The 15,395-nt window shown below is 40.8% G+C and overlaps 1 protein-coding gene across 11 annotated transcripts in view; it reads left to right on the forward strand.

Moving 5' to 3' along the window:
• Positions 1-6,989: 6,989 nt before the first annotated feature.
• Positions 6,990-15,395, forward strand: part of ZCCHC4 (zinc finger CCHC-type containing 4) — a 53,456-nt gene continuing 45,050 nt past the window's right edge. For 7 of the 11 annotated variants that reach the window (XM_036270018.1, XM_036270021.1, XM_036270020.1 and 4 more), the window contains exons 1-3: positions 6,994-7,139; positions 7,820-7,938; positions 8,655-8,737. In XM_036270018.1, coding sequence (XP_036125911.1) covers positions 7,013-7,139; positions 7,820-7,938; positions 8,655-8,737 — 329 coding nt within the window. In that variant the 5' untranslated portion in view covers positions 6,994-7,012. Of the gene's footprint in view, positions 7,140-7,819; positions 7,939-8,654; positions 8,738-12,434; positions 12,622-15,395 lie in introns of those variants that run through there. The other 4 variants (XM_036270022.1, XM_036270023.1, XM_036270025.1 and 1 more) reach the window with 3 other exon arrangements.

A 15,395-nucleotide genomic window follows, 5' to 3' on the forward strand; every position in this document is an offset into this window, starting at 1 on the left:
ACAACAAGGCATTTATCTAAGCAAATTCCATTATTTTTTCATTGAATTTATTGGGTTTACATTGGTTCACAAGACTATACAGATTCCAAGTGTACAACTCAATAAAACATCACCCGCACGTTGCATCATGTACCCATCGCCCCAGCAAATTGCATTATTAATCAGCATCATTTTATTCAGTAAGCTTTTGCTTGCTTCAGAATCCATGTAAAGAGTTCTTTGAGAAAAATAAATCCTTAAGCTTTAAAGTTTTTATTCTACCATCAAGTAATGCAATAGATTTAACTTTTGTCATTTCAAAATACTGTAAACTTACTTATGTTCTAATATTGCTATCTTCAATAAATGGAAGATATGCTACAATTCTCTTTTGACTAAGAGTTTGAGATTGGAATAGACCTGCATGTAAGTCCTGGTTCTGCCCCTCATTAGCTCCGTGACCTCGGCCAGATCTTGCAATTTCCCACGTGTAAAATACATGAGCTATTGGTAACCTCATTTTGTAATGAGGATGAAATAAGGTACATTTTGTGAAGAGTGCAGTACTAATTCTGTTAATTATAGATTCGGTTTCCACCCAAGAAACTCTGTGTGTGTGTTAATGGCACGCTTGAAATTTTGTTTTTATTTTTATTTTTTTATCCTCACCCGAGGACATTTTTGCATTTATCTTCAGATAGAGAGGGAGGGAGGGGGGGGGGAGAGAGAGAGAGAAAAACATCGATATGAGAGAGACACATTGAGTGGTTGCCACCCACACGACCCACCCAGGGCCGGGGACATACTGCAACCAAGGTACGTGCCCTTGCGGGAACCGAACCCGGGTCTCTCTGGTCCGCGGGCCAACACTCTAACCGCTGAGTCAAACCAGCCAGGGCGAAGTTTCGGTTTTAGCTGATGAAATAAGGCATACACCCGTGTTTCTGGATTTGGCTTATTGCATAAAGGGAGGGGTCTGTGCACATGAAAATTTCTAGATTTGATATCATCTTTCTTTGAGCATGCTGATAGATTGGGAATCAAAGTCTATTTTAAAATGTTCTGTTGTGTGACATGGGTTGATTTGGGGTTGAAAGGAAAATGTACCTTAGATCACCGGATGTAAGAGACTCCCTGAGAAACTAAGCGACATTTCAAAAGGGTTTTTGTTCCAAAGCCCGACACCAGGTCCAGCCTGTGAAAGAAATGCTAACCTGGCAGTCGGTGACTGTGCCTCTGCCTGGTGAGATTTTTTAGACCTGGAAATGGAAAGAATGTGATTAAAAAAAAAAACAAAAAAAACCCCAGCAGCCAATGTATTCCGTAAGCAAAGCGATGTGTTTATTTTTCCTTTGATTCCAGGAAGCCAGGCTGCTCCTCAGCTCTGGCACACTATTCCCACCTGACAGTTAAGGCTTTGGAAACCACTGAGGCCTGGGAAGCAGCAGAAAAATCAGGTGGCCTCCCCTTTCCGAGTCAGAAAGTTGTATAAACATTTCTGGACTGATCCCTGGCTGCCGGAGCTGGTTTAACCAGATTCTGACACTTGTGCCTGACCGCCTGTCAAGGTGAATCCAACTGCTTTTGATCTCAGTGTGGCTGTGGGAAGAGTCCGGAAGGCTATTCCTCCCTCCAAGTGTTGTTGTAAATTGCAGTACTTAAAGGTAATCAGGTGCTGGTTTAAACCAAGGGTGACGTTGCCTTGGCAGGTTCCTAAGAAATGTAGCATCCGGCCCCACTTGCTGTCTGTGCTATCAGTGAGGAGCTCAAATGCATACTTTTCTTGAGTCTTTAGCTAAAATGCTGCTCACTTACTGGACAGCATCCACCTTAATAAGTTTCGAGGGGAGACATTATTACCTTTAAGTTTCAAAAGCCTGCGGCACATAGAGGTCAAGTTGCCGCTAACGCAGAACTTGGTATAATCAACAGAGGAATGTAGTAGGAAAAGCTTTTGACGCTGAATGAAGAGATGGAGGAGGGGTAGCCAAATTTGCCACTCCCAAACATGCCACTTTGGCATAAGCATTATTTTGAGCTGAAGGCAATGAAAAAGAAACACATACAAGAAAAGCTTTCTGGCCCTGGCAGGGTAGCTCAGTTGATTAGAGTGTCATCTCGATACACCAAGGTTGCATGTTCAATCCCTGGTCAGGGTACATACAAGAATCACCCAATGGCCCTGGCCAGTTTGGCTCAGTGGTTAGAGTGTCAGCCTGCAGACCAAAGAGTCCCAGGTTCGGTTCCAACCAAGGGCACAGACCTTGGTTTCAGTTAGTCCCTGGCCACAGTTGGGGTCATGCGGGAGGCAACCAATCGATGTGTCTCTCTCACATTGATGTTTCTAACTCTCTCTCTCTCTCTCCCCCTCCCACTCTGTCTGAAGATAAATGTAAAAATATCCTCGGGTGAGGATTAAAAAATAAAAATAAAAGAATCAACCAATGAATGTATAAATAAGTGGAAGAACAAATCGATGTTTCTCTCTCTCTCTCTCTGTCTCCCTTTCTCTCTCTAAAATCAAAAATAAAATTTTTTAAAAAAGAAAGAAAAGCTCTCTGTTCTCCCCATTTGCCTAAAAGCAGGACGTAATTTATAAAGATGTCTGTCCCCCTCCCCTCTCTATCAGGATGGACAGAAGTTAATCAATGGAGATAATTTAGACCCTCATTCGTCCAGAGAGGGCACCAGAGCCATCTATACAACAAAGTTCGCTAAAACTACTCTTCACCGTTAGTTTCTTCATATAATTGCCTTGCCACGATCTGCCACCCCTAGAAGCTCAAGGCCCTTCTCCTTTGCCTTATTATGTCTCTAAAAATGTATTGTTGGGTTGTTTTTTTTGCTAAGATGCTATATAAGCCCAAGTTTTAATCACCCCTTTGAAGTGCTCTATGTGTGCTTGATGCACAGTTAATTAACTTCTATTTCTCTCTCTTGTTAATCTGTCTTTTGTTAGTGTGATTTAAAGGGCCTCAGCAGGAGAGCCCAAGATGGGTAGAGGAGAAAGATGGAGGGGAGGAGAGCAGGATGACAGACAGGCATTGTGGCAGGGAGAGTAGAGAGAAGAGTTAGCTGGTCTTGCTGAGAAAGAGCTTCATGACATATTAACAGACATTTATCCATCCAGTATGATGGCTGCAGCATAGAACATTAGTTGCCATTCTTGGTTGTGACTGATAGTGATACTGTTGTAATTAGCTAGTTATTAATAACGGGGAAGGAGCAAAAGGAAGGCCAGACATTATAAGCATGGTCATTTGGGCACCTTCACCAGGAAGCTGCAACTTTGCACTCCCCAGGGAACCACTGGTCCATTCTCTGCAAAACAGTGGGGCAAGGGACTGGACAAAGGGGAAGATGGGCGGTAAAGTTGGAGTGACATAGAGAAGATACCTGCCTGGGGAACCACAGGTTGGCTAGAGAGGGCAGAGCCAATGCAAGCCCACGGAAACTTAGGAATACATACTCCTGTAGACAAAAGAGCTTGCTCTCTTGGCTCTTGTCGCTCTTGGCTCTGAGCTCTTGTGGCTCTTGCATTTGCCCATGTTCCCTCCATGGCCATGTGGCCCTGTAGACTCCACACGCAATGGACTGATGGGCTGCAGTGGGGAACACAAGCAAAACTAGCCTGATACTGGATTAGACTGTGCGGATACGGAACAGAAACTCTGGGCAATGGCTTTAATCCTAGCTCTGCTGAAGCCCCAGCTACACTTCTTCTGTGATGGGACGAAGGGAAATAGGACCTCGGAAACTCAGGGATTTAATTTCATGCAAATAGAAATCACTCGTTCTCCTGTGCGAGTCTCAGAACAGTTTTTTTTCTCATGATATCGTAAGTAGCCCCCTCCTACCAGCAACCCGTGGGCACAAGCACTGACAGTGGCGGCTCCAAGCCGAGGTCTCTGGAAGTTTGTCTGTTTCTCCTAGCTCTCTTGTGCTGCTGCCATCTCTGTGAGAAAGACGTGCCCAGGCTGACCCCCTGGTTCTAGGAGGAGTAACTTAGTTCACTAGGGCTGCTGTAACAAAACCCCACAGACTGGGTGGCTTAAAAACAACAGAAATTCATTGCTCGTGGCTCTGGAAGCTGGAAGTCCAAGGTCAGGCTGCCAGCGAGGTTGGGCGAGCGCGCTCTCTCGTCATAGACTTCTCCTTGTTTCCTCATATGGTGAAAGGGAGCTTACTGGGGCCTCTTATGAGGGCGCTAATCCTATTCATGAAGGCTCTGCTCTCATGAGCTAATCACCTCTCAAAGGCTCTACTTACTAATACTATCATCTTTGGAGGTTAGGGATCTCAACATATGAATTTTGGGGGGACACAAGTATTCGATCCACTGCAAGGAGGATGAGATACACAAGGAGCAGAGCTGAGTTATCCCAGCCAAGGTGAACCCGGACCTAGGTCTCCAGAAGTCACTGGATACAAGCTCAGAAAAGACTGAAGAGCTGAACCCCTCAGACACATGATACGTCAATATTATGGGTATCACTGGGATAACATCAATCTAATTATTACAGCTTCTTTTTTCAGCCATTCAAGGCATTCCCCAAGTTACCTGCCGAACCCAAGCCAGTCTTTGTGGCTCTTTGTACTTCTGAAGCGACATGGGCTGGAGTTGGCGAGGGTTGGCTTCCCCAAGGACAGCTAGGTTCTCTAACCGAAGATAGAGAAGTCAGTCGGGCATCCATGAAGAATGTTCCTCTGGCTTCAGCCACTTTCTCTGCAGGAGGTTTGCAGGTGGGAGGGCTTTTACCCTATTAACAAAGTCAAGGAGTGAGGCATCCTGGTCCCTACGGGAAGCTCACCAGTTTTGTCACATGCTCTGGTGGGCAGTGGTGGAACTTGAGCCTGCTTTGGGGTATTGAAAAGGGTGAGTGTGATGAGTCTCGGTGCTCAGGCCTCCAGGGGCCCATTTTCAGCTCTGCCACTGGTTTCCTTTGAGAATCCTGCTACGTCTCAGCTTTTCTCTGCTCAAGGATTTTCCTGGACAAACTTTCTTCATAACTTACTGCTCAGATTCAAGAGCTCTTCAGTAAACATTCAACATACACTACACATACATGTCTGAATATAGGTGAGATTTTTTTTTTTTGTCCTCACATTATCCCTCAGGGGAGAGAGAACTGCCTTATTGAGGTGCTCTTTTTTTTTATCCTCATCTGAGGACATTTTTCCATTTTTTGTTCAGACATAGTGGGATGGAGTGGGAAGGAGTGGGAGGGAGGAAGGGAGAGAGAGAGAGAGAGAGAAACATCGATGTGAAAGGGACACATTAAGTGGCTGCCACCTGTACAACCAACCAGGGCTGGGGACAAACTACAAGGTACGCGCTCTCAGCGGGAACTGAACCCCGGTCTCTCTGGACCGCAGGCCGGTGCTCTAACCGCTGAGCCAAACCGGCCAGGGCAAGAGGCGCTCTTTCATTGACCTCATTTGGACAACTCTTGTTGGCCTTTCACTGTAAAAGGTGCAAATCCATATTTGTTTGGGCTGCTTAGAGAGCTCACCTCACAGCATCAGAATTGTTTAAGAAATAAGAAAATACAGATTCAGTAACTATTTTTGGTGGTATAATTTTATGAATTCTACTGCAAGTGTTGTTAAGCATGTCTTTTAAAGATTACAAATCAGTACCTATTAGTTAAAATTTTTAAATAGAAGTATTAATGTTAATGATCAAGGATAGTTAGGTCTTGAGATCAAATTTTCAAAAGTATCATTAAACATGGGTCCAGAAAGTTCCCTCTCCTAAAGATGCAGACACGCCAGTAACTTGTGCTGGACGACTAGGACAGGGGAATTGTATGCCAAAGACCAGGTGCTACAGGTGCAGGTGAAAGATTTGAGTGAAAGCATTGCATGAAATGTGCTTGGAAAAGAGCAGTATTTCTAAATTAATATATCATAGTGGTAAATGTGAATTTAATTACATACGTGAAGTGCCATTGACTCTTTACTACAAGGAGATTTACTTATTTCATCTACAACCATGTGTGTGTTTATTGCAACGAATTTGGATAGATTGATTCCTACCCCCTTACTATTATTTTTCAAAAGTGTTTTAACTATTCTAGTTTCCTTGCTTTTTCATACAAATTTCAGAATAATATGGTCTATAGCTACAAAAATCCGACTGAGACTTTTTACAGACATGGAGCTAAACTTGTATCTTCCCTAAACTTTGAGAAAACTGACATCTTCACTATGTTGAGTCTTCTAATCCATGAACACAGTATGTCTCTACATTTATTTAGATCTTCTTTGATTTTTTTTTATCAGCATTTTGTAGTTTTCAGCATACACGTCCTGTCTGAGTTTTGTTAGATTTACGTAAAACCTAAGTATTTCATTTATTTGAGTGGTTGTTAGTGGTATTCTATTTTTAATTTTGGTGTTTCCATGATCTTTTGTATGTTTATCTGGCATCCAGTTTAAACTAGTTATTTTTGTAGATTCGTTTGGATTTTTCTATGTAGACAATCATGTCAGGTGCAAAAAGGGACAGTTTTATTTCTTTACAATACATAAATGTCAATGGATATGCAACTATAATTTGCAACTATAAACACTGTCCAAAAGGTAGAAGGTGACACTGTGCCTCCCACTATGAAAAGAGGGTGGTTTCATGAAGCACAGACGCTTCAGCTTTCTATTGCCAACTGCTCTTGGTTGTGATGATGCCTTTTGGACTTAAACCCGACCAAATCTTTGCTCCGGGGTTATCTCATGTCCTGCCTGTATACTTACAAGAGGAGGGTACTTGCAGGTGCTAATGGGTGAGGCAGAAAACAGGTGAGCTTATTGCACAGGTCCAACAAGTTGTCTGTGAGTTGTAACCTCCCGTGCCAAGGAGAGCTTAGCGACAGCCCAGGGCCGGCGGCTGCTGCATTTCAGGGCGTGGTCTCGCCTCTGCGGCCGCATCCCCTCCTGGGCGCGCGGGGCGCTGTGAGTCTTTGTGGGTCGTGGTGGCGCTCTTTCTTAGCCTCCTTATTGGTTGGACCGAGGCTTTCGGGACAGCGGCGGGAAGATGGCGGCCCTCAGGCACAGTCTTGGAGCCGTGGAGGCAGAGGGGAGCGCGAGCAGCCAGGGGAGCTCTGCAGTGGAGATGGTGCTTCCCTCCGATCCCGCCGCCCCCGCCCCGCTGTGCCCTCACGGTGGGTCCGTGTTTGGGCTCAGCCTGGCCCTCGGGCGCCGAGGGGCAAGGGTTAGCCTGAGTGTCCATGGGCTTTTCGGGCTTCCGGGTTTTTATCCGCTTCACTCCCCACCGTGTGTAATGCCTAGAAAACAGTCCTTCCTCGCGAAGTTGTGGTTTTCAACCTATTTCAGAAACCGTCCTAAAAAGTCCCCACTGTGGTGGTTGCGTGTTACCAAGTAATGTCCATTGCCACGTATTTGGGAATCTCATTTGTTGATTGGCTCTACTTTCATTTTTAAAAGTTAGGGAGAACGATCGAATGAATTCTTCCTTAGAAACCAGACCTTGTTTTTCTCTAACTTGCAGAGAAGGGTGTGTCCAGCTCTAAAAACTCAGATTCCCACGGAAAGGATAACAGCGGACGCAGGTGGAAAGTGCTCAGTTCCCCGGACGCTCTCTTTGTCTCAGTCCCGGAACCCAGGTCATTCGCCACCTAGACCGCTGCCCCACTAACAATAGCATTGTATTTCTGGGGGCACCAGTTTTCAAAAATTATTTCTTAAGTAAATTATTAAACGAAGTAGTGGACTTAATAGTAAACCGTGCATAAAATTAGAAGTTTTATTTAAGAGAGGTGAAAACTAGGAACTTGATGCAGATGACTATTGTTTGACATGTGTTTCCCTATTCTGGAACTAGGACCCACTCTTTTGTTTGTAAAGGTGAGCCAAGGGAAAGAAGAAACACGGAGGTTTTATGCCTGCTCAGCCTGTAGAGATAGAAAAGATTGTAATTTTTTTCAATGGGAAGATGAAAAGGTATATTAACTTTTTGGATATCTATTTCTTATATTTGATGTATGTGACATTTTTGAGAATGTATGAGATAAATCTTTTAAGAGCTGAAGATGCCGTTTTTTGTTAGAGATAATGAAGTTCATACTTACTTTGAACTTACTTTGGTCACTGATGTCTTAAACTACTGTCTCAACAACTTAGTTCCCATTAAGACCTTCTGAGGTTATTAGTGTAGGGTTTGCAAATATAGTTGTCTCCCTAAAGAGCCCAGGTCATGATCATTCCAGAAAGAGTTTTAGAAAAATACTGTTTTTGAACATTTGCTTTGAACATCCTTTATATAGCTCCTGGATGACTGATGAAGGCACTTAGAGAAATAGTTAAGAACTGGGTATCCTCTTGGACTCAGCTCCCATTAAAGTTTCTGAAAGTTTTGACTGGAATGTTTTGAGCTTTGTTAAGTTTCTTAGAAAGCAGTCTTGTATATTACTCTTCTGCAGACCTATTAAGATCACCACATGTTAGTTAATCATATGTTGGGTACTGCTTCAAACACTGTAGAATTTTTTCCGTTTATGTTTTGTTCCCCCATCCCCTCCACCGCACCCCTGAAATGAATGCTTATTTGCAACTTTGAGCTGCTTGAATTTCTGGCTTCTTGATGTCAGAAAGTGATACCAGTTTCTCTAGCATGGTGTCAAGTTTGATGGCATATTAAGTGGATTTCATCCTCTCAGTTGTCAGGAGCTAGACTTGCTGCCCGGGAAGCTCATAACCGAAGATGTCAGCCGCCTCTGTCCCGAATGCAGTGTGTGGAAAGGTACTGATGTGGTGTCATTTTTATTCATTAGCCTGTTTGTTTGATTTTTACCTGTGTCTTTAATTATACTTTAATTAATTAACTTATTTTTATTGTAGTTACATACACACACACACACACACGCACGCACACAATTGCCAATTCAGTAGCAGTAATTACATTCACAATGTTGTGTAACCATCACCACTATTTCTAAAACTTTTTCATCAGCCCCAACGGAAACTCTGTCACCATTAAGCAATAACTCCCATTCCACTTCCCCCGCAATCCCTGGTAATCTCTAATCTACTATTTGTTTCCATGAATTTGACTATTCTAGGTACCCCAGATGAGTGAAATCATCAATATTTGTTCTTAGATGTCTGGCTTATTTCATTATAATATTTCCAAGGCATATCCATGTTGTAGCATGTGTTAGAATTTCATCCTTTTTATAGCTGAATAATATCCCATTGTATATCTATATATCACATTTTGTTTATTCATCCACAATGGACACTTGGGTGTTTCCATGTTTTGGCTATTTTGCATAGTGCTACAATACACATCAGTGTTTAAATATCTGTTTGAGTCTGTTTTCAATTCCTTTGCATATGTACTAGGAGTGGAATTACTGGATCGTATGGCAATACTATGTTTAGTTTTTGGAGACTCACCCAACTGTTTTCCACAGTGTCTGCACCATTTTACATTCCCACCAGCAATGTATGAGGGTTCCAATTTCTCCATGTCCTTGTCAATATTTCTTTTCTTTTTTATTATAGCCATCCCAGCAATTGTGAATTGATATATCATTTTGGTTTTCATTTGTTATATCCCTGTCACCCATAATGTTGATCATCTTTTCATGTGTTTTTTTTTTTTTTTTTTGGCTATTTGCTTATCTTCTTTGGAGAAATGTCTATTCAATTTTTTTTGTCAATGTTTAATATGGTGTTCTTTTTGTTGTTGAGTCACAGGAGTTCTTTATGTGTTCTTTATATGTTCACCCTTATCAGATGGATTGTGAATATTTTCTTCCATTCTTTAGATTGTCTTTTCACTTTCTTGATGATGTCCTTTGATACACAAAAGTTTTTAAACTTTGATAAAGTCCAGTTTATCAATTTTTTCTTTTATTGCTTGTGCTTTTGGTATCATAGATAAGAATTCATTGCTAAATCCAAAACCATGAAGATGTCCTGTAATGTTTCTTTTTTGAAATACTAAATGAACCCAGTTTTTAAAATAAAAGCTGTAAACACCTCTTTTTAAATATCTTCACTGTTAAATTGTTTTATAGGGTGAACTGGAATTGAGTCATAGATTTAATTCTTTGGCAGACCTGTAAAAAGAATTCATCCCTTTCCTATGTCATAGACCTTGCGTCTGTGTGCTGGGAGGAGCTCCTTAAGAATCCCTTGTTCTGGGTTGCTGATGACAAATAGGTTTTCACTCTTCATGGCTACTCCTGGTTACCTGGGCTTCTATGTTTTGAAGGATCCTGGGGTCTTATCCAGGCTAAGTGGAAAGGATTACTGGGATCTATTAAAAATGTCTTCCTAAGCTTCTCTAGTAGATTTTAAATTCCTTTGATGGAGGAGGCTTTTCTTAAGATAAATGGATTGCCTCTTAACCAAAGTACTTAATCAGTGATGTCTACTTAATTTATAGGAATTCAATCAATACCAAAAAATGTTGAAAGGGGAAGTAATATAAATTGAGCACTACTGTGAGCTCGGCACTAAGCTGGGTGTTTTACATGAGATATTTTTTAATCCTGCTGAGTTGGTTTACTTAGATGAGAAAATTGAGGCTTGGAAAAGTTAAGTAACTTCATCCAGTTCATACTACTAGAATGACTGTATTTTTAAATATAAGAGCAGATAGTAATTAGTATATGATGTGTAGGGATTTAATTTAAGGTGATGTAAGGAGATAAAACATGAGTTATATAGCGATATATCATAATGAGATAAAAAAGGATAAGATGCAGAAGGTACAAAAACATCACCCATGCCTCTCCCTTTGCACCCATCACCTCGGTCAATTTGTTACATTTCCTTCTTTTCCTCTGCCAAGGTTTGTTTTACAAGGTTGTAGTCATAATGTGTACGTAGTTTTGTGCTCTGCCTTATCACTTTTATCTGATAAGCATGTTGTTCATGTTATTACATAAGGATATTGGTGATTCAATTAAACTCTGTAAGAAAATCTAGGTGCTCTTGTCTCCTTGCATAATAAAACTTTAGTCTGGAAGTAAGACACTGTACTTGTTTTTGTATTGCCAAAGTATGGTTTTTTGATAATAAAGAATTTTTGAAATGTATATTTCATGTGTATTAAAATATAAAAACACTAGCCAAAATATGAACTATTAATGAATTTTTAAGAGGTTGTTTGATTTTGCTGCTTGTAGAGGTTATTGCCTCACAGACTTAGACTTATTTAAAAGAGAAAAAGGAAGTATAGATTCAGTACAACTTGGGGGCCATAATTTCATCTGTTATTTAGTGCTGATTCTTGAGAGCATGTCTTAAATAATTTCAGTATCTTAAGTAATCTGTGACCCATAACCTTGGATTTTGTTGCCCAACCCATCATCCATCCGTCCGTCCGTCCGTCCGTCCGTCCGTCCGTCCATCCATCCATCCATCCATCCATCTATCCATTTACTCATTCTTTGTTGAAGGCTCAGAGAGAACTTAAAATGCTAGCAGTGGAGTTGAGATACATTCAGCAACTATACAGTACAAGGAAACGTGTGAGCAGTATTCATAGAAAAGACTGAGTGCTGGAAAGCCAGAAGCATTACAGCCTACCTGTGCCTTAGTGGATCAGTACAGTTGAAGGACATGGCATCTGACTAGGTTTTGGAGGATGAGTAGAAGCTTTTTAAAATGTAACGTCTTTGATTTCACTGCCTGACTTGGTAATTGATGTTCCTATGATTTCTTAAAAGCTTTCAATTGAGTAAAAACTTCAAAATCAGTCATTCTGCTAAAATTTTTCAATTTTGGCTTTTAAAATCAAAGACTTATTAAACTATATTCTCTGTTATTAATTACCTATTCTGTTAGTGTGTCTTCAGCTTAAGACTAGCAGTTCATTCTTGTGTGTAAGTGGACCTAAGGATGATGTACTATTACTTGAGATTTTAATTGCTTTCTAATTTAACTTATGCAACTCATTTATGTTATCTTATTAAATAACCAGTGTACTTGAAAGTAGTAAAATGCATTTAAACATTATCTCTATTCTATAAAGCAAACTTTTGATCTGTTATTGTGGAGTAACAATAGCTTTCCATTGACTAATTTATTTTTGAAATTGTTAGAAAGGAGTGATGGTAGCTAGCAAGATAAATTGACCTTATTACCTGACTTTGATTACAGAATTGGCAGTACAGCACGGACTTCTGGGCTCCACAGAATGGGACTTGGTATTTGTTTTTCTAATCTCACACTGAGCCATCCTTTATATTTCATGTGCTCAGCTGACAGATTTACGTCTTGTGCCTGAGATTCGACTTTCCTTATAGTTTTAGCTGGCTGTTACGCTCTGAGATGTGTGATTCTATTATGTAGTCACGTTGGCACCTTCATTGTGACCTGTGAAGTCTTGGGGAAGATATATTTTAATGCTAGAATCAGCATTAATTTATGTGCATTCAGATAGTTTTATTTAGTTGATATTTTATTTCTTATGTTTTTTTCAGAGCTCATTTAAACTCAGATTTTCAAGGTCTGCTATTAGGGAAATGCCATAAACATAATTTGTTTACTCCAGGAAAGGCAAATGGAACATCAAATGGAGATCAATAAAAATGACATTTCAAAATGCTAGCCTGCAGTTTGTGAATCATGCTGAGCCATGCAGCAGAATGAATTTCTTTTCCCCCTGGGGTATGTGTAGTAAGTACAAATAAGGAGAGAGTGCTGAGTAATCCTTAACTCTTCATGTTTCGTTTTCTTGATACCAAACTGTTAAAAAAACTTGTGTCTGGCTGATGGTTGCCAGGGGGGAGGGGTGTTGGGCCACTGGGTGAAAAAAGTGAAGGGATTAAGAAGTACAGATGAGCCCTGGCCGATTGGTCAGCGGTTAGAGCACTGGCCCGTGGACCAGAGAGTCCCGGGTTCAGTTTCCGCAAAGGGCACATACCTCAGTTGCAGTTTGTCCCCAGCCCCGGTTGGGATTGTGTGGGTGGCAGCCAGTCGATGTGTCTCTCTCACATTGATGTTTCTCTCTCTTCTTTCCTCTCTCCCTCCTGCTCTATCTAAAGATAAATGCAAAAAAAAAAAAAAAAAAATGTCCTTGGGTGAGGATGAAAAAAAAAGAAGTACAGTTGGGCCCAGTTCATGTGGCTCAGTGGTTGAGCATCAGTCCATGCACCAAGAGGTCGCCAGTTCAATTCCCAGTCAGGGCACATGCCCAGGTTGTGGGCCAGATCCCCAATGGGGAGCATGCAGGAGGCAGCCAGTCTATGTTCTCTCTCATCAATGTCTCTATGTCTCTCTCCCTCTCCCTTACTTTCTCTCTAAAACTTAATAAAAAAAAAAAAAAAAATAAGTACAGATGAGTAGTTACAGAACAGTCATGGAGATGTAAAGTATAGCATGGAAAATGTAGTCAATACTATTGTAATAGCTATGTATAGTGCTGGGTGGGTACTGGAAATATCAGGGGGAACACTTAGTAAAATAATATTGAATGTAAACTATAATTGAAAAATAAAATTTTAAAAGTATGGTCTAATAACAAAAACTAAAACACCTTGTGTCCGAATGGTAAATTTAAAGCCATATAGTTGAATGATTGTGATGTGATTTGGAATAGAGAGAAATATGCACAAGATCTCAGTTTATATGTTGTTGAGAGAAGGTTGATAAGTACGCAGTAAAGCTTTCTAAAGGACAATCTGGACAAGGCATAAAGATACATAAATGAAGGTTCATTTAACAGTGGTCTTCGTTTAAAAATAATTGAACTTAGTGTCTTAAGATAATGCTATATAGTGAGTTAACTCACACTAGCCCCTCATTACCTTGGACTTTATTTCACCTCTTCCTGGTGATTTTGCAGCTTCTGCCTTTAGTTGTCATCACAGAACTTGACACAACTTCATCCATTTGGGGATCTTCCTTATCCTTTTTTCTATAAAGCACTTGACTATTGTTGTCATTCTTTTAACAATATCAAATGTATGCTCTGTTGCTCAGTTGTGGTGCCTGGCTGCATGTAAACTCACTTTGTGTTTGGGGACTGAGCCAGGGTGATGGCAGTGACACCCCACCTGTAGTTCCAGCAGTGCTCAGTGTGCATCCAGGAGATGACAGCGTGAAGAGCCAGGACCAAGTGTGCACATGGGTGGACACTCCCTGCGACCTCATGACCTCTGTCTGGTTGACAACAATTATAAATTGTATGTCAATATTGTACATGCTATAATGGGAAAAAAGAGGTTTTTTGGAAGTGATGAAATTGGGTAGTTGGTTTTTGCTTTGTGACCCAGTCCGACAGGCTTTTTATTTCAATGGTGGATTTAGCCTGTTTTCATAGTGGGTGTAATAAATATGCTCTGTCTCAGTATTGCTGTGTTATTTTATGCTTTCTGTTGTTATTGCTTCTTTTAGTTCTCTTTCGCTCTATATGGTCTGTGTTTGCTTTGCTTTTCTGTTTTAATGTATGCTTCTGTATTGTTGTGGTGGTGCCCTTGTGACTTCCTATGCCATTTTTAACCCTTTTATTTTTTTAGATAGTCTTCCTCTAAAAATGAGAAATGATGAAACTAGCATATTTCTTCCTATTTCTTTCTCAACAACTGACTGGTTTTAGCTGATTATTTCTTTCTCAGGTTAATATGCTTTTGAATATTGCTTATAGCTCTTTCACTTGATTTTTCAGTTTTAAATTATATCTTTTGGCCCATGGCTCTAAAACCTGCGAAAATCGGTCTACTTACACTTCCCCATCCTCTTCCCTACCACTTTTTTTGAATTTATTATTTGCGTTTTGTGCTGTTAGTGTGAAGCCCATGTTCGTTCCTGTTTTATTCTGTGGTCAAATGGATTCAGCGCTTACTCAAGCCCCGCGGCGGTAGTCTGCATTCATCTCCTGTCCGGCTGAAATTCACCCTCTCGCACTTTTTACTTTTTAAATATAAGCTTATTATTGTTATTATTAAAAAAAAATTATTTTCTTTATTGATTTTAGAAAGAGAGGAAGGGAGAGGGAGAGAGAGAAACATCGATGAGAGAGAACATTGATTGGCCGCCTCCTGCATGACCCCACTGGGGATCGGGCCCACAACCCGGGCATGTGTCCTGACTGGGAATCAAACCGGCGACCTCTTGGTGCATGGGCCGATGCTCCACCACTGAGCCACACCGGCTGGGCCAAGCTTATTAATAAAAAATTTTAAATTAAAACTTACATGTGGCTATAATATGATTCCATTTATTTGAGAAGTCCAGAATGGGCAAATCTATAGAGAAAGTATATTAGTGGTTTTTAGAGGCTGGGAGTAGTGAGAATTGTGGAGTGACTGCTGACAGGTACGGGGTTTATTTTTGCGGTGATAAAAATGTTCTGGAATTATGTTGCGGCAATGGTTGCACAACTTCATGAATGTTCTGAAAACCACTGAATCATACACTTTAAAAGGGTGATTGTGTGGTAG

Source organism: Molossus molossus, unplaced genomic scaffold, assembly GCF_014108415.1.
Source record: "Molossus molossus isolate mMolMol1 unplaced genomic scaffold, mMolMol1.p scaffold_m16_p_1, whole genome shotgun sequence".
NCBI lineage: Eukaryota > Metazoa > Chordata > Mammalia > Chiroptera > Molossidae > Molossus > Molossus molossus.